The sequence below is a fragment of the Tarenaya hassleriana genome, unplaced genomic scaffold (genome assembly GCF_000463585.1).
Source record: "Tarenaya hassleriana unplaced genomic scaffold, ASM46358v1 Cleome27, whole genome shotgun sequence".
Lineage (NCBI taxonomy): Eukaryota > Viridiplantae > Streptophyta > Magnoliopsida > Brassicales > Cleomaceae > Tarenaya > Tarenaya hassleriana.
In genome coordinates, this window is record NW_010965946.1 from 2114730 (window position 1) to 2121001 (window position 6272).

General features: G+C 38.9%; 1 protein-coding gene and 1 non-coding gene across 2 annotated transcripts in view; one reads left to right on the forward strand and one right to left on the reverse strand.

Annotated features, from left to right (window-relative positions):
* Window positions 1–3928, forward strand: part of LOC104817537 (sister-chromatid cohesion protein 3) — a 7353-nt gene extending 3425 nt beyond the window's left edge. The window contains exons 11-21 of the mRNA XM_010546762.1: window positions 61–237; window positions 507–668; window positions 758–958; window positions 1032–1169; window positions 1261–1461; window positions 1577–1721; window positions 1985–2091; window positions 2296–2433; window positions 2642–2907; window positions 2991–3115; window positions 3440–3928. Of these exons, the coding sequence (XP_010545064.1) occupies window positions 61–237; window positions 507–668; window positions 758–958; window positions 1032–1169; window positions 1261–1461; window positions 1577–1721; window positions 1985–2091; window positions 2296–2433; window positions 2642–2907; window positions 2991–3115; window positions 3440–3684 (1905 nt within the window). The 3' untranslated portion in view covers window positions 3685–3928. The remainder of the gene's footprint in view (window positions 1–60; window positions 238–506; window positions 669–757; window positions 959–1031; window positions 1170–1260; window positions 1462–1576; window positions 1722–1984; window positions 2092–2295; window positions 2434–2641; window positions 2908–2990; window positions 3116–3439) is intronic.
* Window positions 3929–3979: 51 nt separating this feature from the next.
* Window positions 3980–4052, reverse strand: TRNAA-UGC. Its single transcript has one exon. It is a non-coding gene; the product is annotated as a tRNA-Ala (tRNA).
* Window positions 4053–6272: the final 2220 nt, after the last annotated feature.

A 6272-nucleotide genomic window follows, 5' to 3' on the forward strand; every position in this document is an offset into this window, starting at 1 on the left:
TTCCTGCTGTTTCATGAATTACTGTGGTTCTTACATTGCACTTAAAGGTCTTCTTTGCAGGACTGGAAGTGTATCATTTCAATGCTATTGGATCAGAATCCCCGGACTGATTCTATTAATGATGAGGACTCAACCAACTTGATTAGACTTCTGTTTGCATCAATCAGAAAAGCTGTTGGAGAGAGGATAATCCCTACAACAGATAATCGAAAGCAGTATCACAGTAAAGCTCAACGAGTAAGATTCTGTCCTTGCTCTTTCAGAATATGTATGTGTTCTCTTAGTTATTCTGATCAACTGAGGCTTTAGAATCATGGGTGTCTTAAAAATGTTTCTCTTGTTTTTTCTTTATCTAAACAACATGGAGGAAATATCTATAAATTCTCTTAACTTGGCGTTCACTTCCTGAAAGATTTTGTGCCATGCTTCTTACGTACATCCCATCTGTCCCATTTTTTTTGTATCTTTGTTCTTGTCAAGGATGATAATAACTAGCTTGATAACAGGAAATGTTTGAGAACAACAGGCGGGACATAACAGTTGCCATGATGAAAAACTATCCGCAACTTCTGCGTAAATTCATGGCTGACAAAGCCAAAGTGTCATCACTGGTGGAGATCATTGTGCATATGAAACTTGAGCTCTATTCTCTTAAAAGACAAGAGCAGGTGACTAAAGGCTTTCTGCTGAACAGAGGAAATCGTTTTTCCTATATTAATCTCTCCCAAAGCAAGTGACCATTTGTCCTCTGTTTCAGAATTTTAAAACTGTCCTCCGACTAATTAAGGATGCGTTTTTCAAGCATGGTGAGAAGGAAGCATTAAGATCTTGCATAAAAGCTATTACATTCTGTGCCTCTGAGAGTAAAGGCGAGCTTCAAGATTTTTCCCGTAGTAAACTGAAAGATCTTGAAGACGAGCTTTTATCCAAGCTTACTTCTGCAGTAAAAGAAGTAGCGGTATGCTTTGCTTTGCCTTTTTATCTGCATCCTGTTCTTTATGGTTCCAATCTGACATCTGTCGCCAGTGCAGGATGACAATGATGAATACTCCCTCCTTGTAAATCTGAAGAGGTTGTATGAGCTTCAGTTGTCAAAGCCTGTGCTTGTGGAGAGCATGTTTGATGAGATCGTCACAACTCTACGCAATTTTAGAAACCTGGATGAAGAGGTTAGGTGCTCAAAGAATTGTGCGGAAAGTTCTTGGAATATGTTCCGTTTGCCCTTCGCACCTTAATGGATCTTTTTTCATGGTTGCACAGGTTATTGGTTTCCTGCTTTTGAATATGCTATTGTATGTTAATTGGTCTCTGCACTCCATCATAAATAGTGAAGAAGTCCCAGAAGCTTCCTTATCTTCCCTTTTGTCTAAACGCGATACCTTGTTCGAGGAGCTGTCGTACTTTCTGAACACACGTGAAGTTGGGGAGTCAAGGAAACATGGTACTCAGCTAGCTAGCAGGGTAAGACTATTAGACATACCCTTTGCAACAGAAAACATATTGCCTTTGAAATATGTGATTGTGTTCCCTGAGAACTGGTCGGTTCCTGTCTAATAAATACTCTTTTATGCTGCAGATTTGTGTTATACTCACTGAGGCCTGGTGTCTGTTTAAAAAGTCAACGTTTGACTCAGTTAATCTCAAAAGATTGGGGTATTGTCCAGACACCACTCTTCTCGATAAATTCTGGAAACTCTGTGAGGAATTGTTGAATACGTCAGGTGAGTGTTATTATCTTTTGTGAATCTTTCTCACAAGAAACATGGGAAAATCCATCTCAGATATTTTTGTCAGGATTGTTGTGTCATATTAGTTGTGAATAGTTTTTCATCCAACTTTTTCCCTGATAGAGGAAGGAGGCTAGTAGAGGATTTCTCAGCTGTTCTCTATCTTTAATTATAGTTCTCAAATGTATTGTTTATTGTACCTGGGATCAATCATTAATGTTAGATTTTTCAAATAATCTCTTTAATTGATGACACAGATGAGACAGATGAAGATGATGGAAACAAGGAGTATATAGAAGAGACAAACAGAGATGCTATAGCAATTGCTGCCTGCAAATTGATTGATTGTGATGCAGTGCCTAAGGTACTCACCAAACGGATGAATATTACTGCTCTCAATCTCTTAGCTTAACTAAAAGAGGTTTAATGCACATCTTAATTTCTGAAATATCATTGCTTTGGGCTACTGATTATATTTTGCTTTCCTCAAGGAATCTACTTTCACGTCAGCCTGTTGTAACTGTCATTACTATTCAGCAATATCATCTGGTTCCTTTTATTATTGCAGGATTTTCTTGGACCGGAGATCATTTCTCACTTTATCATGCATGGGACTACCGTGGCAGACATTATAAAGAATTTTATCACAGTCCTAAGGAAAAAGGAGTATGACATGTTTAATATCTTTCTGGAATCCCTGAAAAGGGTATGTATGGTAATCATAACCAAGAATTATCTGTTGTCTATTTTCCGCCTTGATGAATCCTACTGTTTAACGGTTTTCCCTTTTCCATTACAATAGTTTCTGTTATGTTTCTAAGTTATGTCATTTGCTTTGTTATCTAATTGTGATTACGGGAGGGTAAAAGTTATGGATCTTTGCAAGAAAATTCTGACACCTTTGAACTGGACAGGCCTATCATCGATATGTAAATGAGCTTTCCTGTGGCCATGATGAATTCAAAACAAGCAAGCGTCTCGAAGAGTGTAGGGAGCTTGCTGCTCGGCTGTCTGGAATGTACATCGGTGCTGCCCGGAACAAACACAGATTAGAGATTTTGAGAATCGTAAAGGAAGGCATTGAGTATGCTTTTACAGACGTCCCAAAGAAACTGCTATTCCTGGAAGCTGTTGTATTACCCTTTGCATCCAGACTTCCTGTGCCTGACATCATGGACATGTAAGGTTCATGTGAAATGACTCTCTAAGCAGCTGAGAACCGCCCGTTTAATAATTTCATACTCTCAACTGTTTTCTGAGCAGTCGGAGAGAAGTTCAGAAGCGAACGGTGAATGTTAAGTCAGATGAAGATCCCAGTGGATGGCGCCCCTGCTTCACCTTTTTGGAAATGCTAGAGGAGAGGTGCTCAAAGAACGAGGATTTCCAAGGTACGTACAATTTCATGGTATCCGGTTGCTTGAGATCCTAGTTTAATTAAGCTTCCTCTTTCTAGTTTATTTCACAGCAACACTTCCTAGTCAAAGCGGTTGGTTGAACCCAAGAAAGGATTCAAGAGATGTTACAGACTTTTAGTTGAAGCCCACAGGATAGGCTAGGAATCTACAATTGCAAAACAGTCTTACAATAGATAAAGCTATTGGGTTGGGGAATTTAAGTGAAGTTCATTCGTGTTTATGAGGCAAACTTAAAACATAAGATGCAATGTCCAAAATATGTTGGGGTATCCTGAGAAATGACGAATGCTTTGGCAGACGAGAGGGAAGGAGCAGTTGTAAGAAGAAGAAGGGGTCGGCCTAGGAAGCAGCAGCATGAAACCACAGAGAGGAAGAGACTCTTTGAAGAGCAGAGTGGAAGTGAAGAGGACAGTGGGTCCGACAAAGAAAAGCATGACGATGAAGACGACGATGAAGATGCACCTCTCATTGAAACAATCAGATCGGCTGCAAAACTCAGGGCTTCTCGAGTAGCTGCTAACAGAGAAAGGTCAAATGCATAATAAATGTGTTTGTCCGTATTCTCCCACTGATGAGGTGACCATAGAAGAGATTGATTTCTTCGCATTGGTCTATCATCTTCATCTGCTTCGTTACTTGACAGTAATCTATCTGCCTGTCTGTTTGTATTTACGTTGAGTACCCCTCCTCTCTAGAATTTCGTGTGTTGTATATTTGTAGGAACCCCATCTCCCTATCCTCCTGTCTTATTATATGCATTTGGTTTCCAGACGCCCAATTCTCCTCCATGCTTTTCTTGTCTTCCAAACGGGAAAAAAATATCGAAAGAGAACCAAGTGGAGATGCAGGGGATCGAACCCTGTACCTCTCGCATGCAAAGCGAGCGCTCTACCATTTGAGCTACATCCCCTACTGACAATCGGCTACAAAACTCATTTGAGAAACAGATTTCTCGATCCATCCAATCAATTTCGAACAAAAGCCCAAACCCCAAAACATGCGTTTGGAGAGACTGACATGGCAGCCCTAATACTCCGAAAACGTCGAGGATGCTAATGTTTTCCTTTTCCTTCTTTTTTGGCACAAACAATCAACAATCTTTCGGGGCTTTATCAAAAATGACTTTAAAATGCTACTTGTATTTCATGGAAGTACCTTCCTCTGAGAAAAAAAAAAATAATCATTTCACATATACCCTTCTCATATATACAATATCCATTATACCCTTGTATTATAAAACAAATAAAAAACATAAAAAAAAATAATTTCCTCCAAAAAAGAAATATTAATTTCTCTCTCCTCATTATCATTTTTTTTATCTCCTCTCCCATTTTTTTCATTCTCTCTCCTCCATCATTTGTGCTTTCTCTCTCCTCCGTATGCGCTCTTTCTCTCATATCTTGCTCTTTCTCTCTCCTCCAATTTTCACTATCTCTCTCTCCTGTCGTCGATTTGCTCTCTTTCTCTCCATCAATTTGCTCTGTATATCTTCTGATTCTCTCTCCTCCGGCATTTGTGTTATCTCTCCTCTGTTTGCTCTCTCCCTCCGTTTGTTCTCTCGTATTTTGCTCTCTCTCTCTCTCTCCTCAATTTTAACTATGTCTCCACCGCCGCCGATTTGCTCTCCCTTCAGATTTGGTCTCTGTGTCCTCACATTTGCTTCATTTATCCGATTTGCTTGTTCTCTCTTCGATAATTTGCGAAACTGCTTCAAAACTCGTGGAAATCAGTGGAAAATCTAATAGAATCGTGCAAATAGGTAAGTTTCGACTTAAATATTGTTATTTTGTGGGTTTTTTCTTGTTTTTGAGTTGTTTACTATGTTTTGTGGGGAAAAATCGAGTCAGATGTTTGATATAGACAAATATCCAGGCAGTTACGCTATCGCAACAATCCACAAGACTGACAGAGGTAATATTATATTGGACTTATGTTCTCCATACTTTCTCCGGGAGACATGGCGGTTGGCTTATCAAGAAATAGTTTATCCGGTTTCCTGATTGTTATGATTGGATCATTGACGACCCACTGGATGCAAATCTCGTGGTATTAACTTCGATTGTGGAAGATAAACACAAAATCTGTAGACCCAAACAAAATCGGGTTCCAGGCCCCGGCAAACCGCGGACAAAGCGTTCAAAGAAGGACAAACAAAAATATTGCATAAATAATATGATTGTATGATTTCATGTGGTTCTCGTGACCCATGTGATTGTATACATTTTCCAGAAGGAAAATCTATTTGAATAAGGTGATTTTCTTTGCACTAGTACTGTGTTAAAGTCTTGAAAAGATAGAAACAAGTTTTGAACTGTGTGACCCGTGTGACTCACCCGTGACCTATGTGATTCGAATACATTTTTACACTGTGTGACCCATGTGACCCGTGTGACCCGTGACTCGGTGGCACTTATAAAACACGACCAAATCTCGATTTTAAAGTGTTAAAATGGTTTATATGATGTTTTACAATGATAATATGGTATCTCCAAGTTAAATTCGTTAACATAAGTAAGAGTTGTATGAACATTAGTACAATTTGTTCATAAGTTGTCATGAAACACTAGTATCACTTATGAAATACATTTGTATGAGTGACTTGAATATGAAAATTGAAACGAACATGATTTTAAAGTTGTTATTAATGTTAAAATCCATGATTAATCACTGCATAACCATACCAAAACACTAATTCGATAAATTCGACCTATGTGGCCCATGTGACCCATGTGACTCACCCGTGACCCGTGACCTATGTGACCCGTGTGACCCGTGACTCATGTGACCCATGTGACCCGTGTGACCCATTGAACTTATGTTTTTTTTCTTTCTCATTTCCAAGTAAAAGTAGAAGTAAAATCCAAAATACGAAAGAGTTTACAAAAACTAAATTTACAAACTATGAAAGAATTCATAATAAATAACGGGTTAGTTGTACACAATTTTACCATTACAAAATATATCGATAAACAATTTTTCACGGATCAGTGGTATGGTCCCATCGCATATCAACATGAATTATGCTCCCTTGTTCAAACCAGATATAAGTGTGTGCTCAATGATCGAATACCTCACGGGCACACCATTGAGCACGAACCACAACTCCTTCTCGTCTTCTACTTTAACAGAG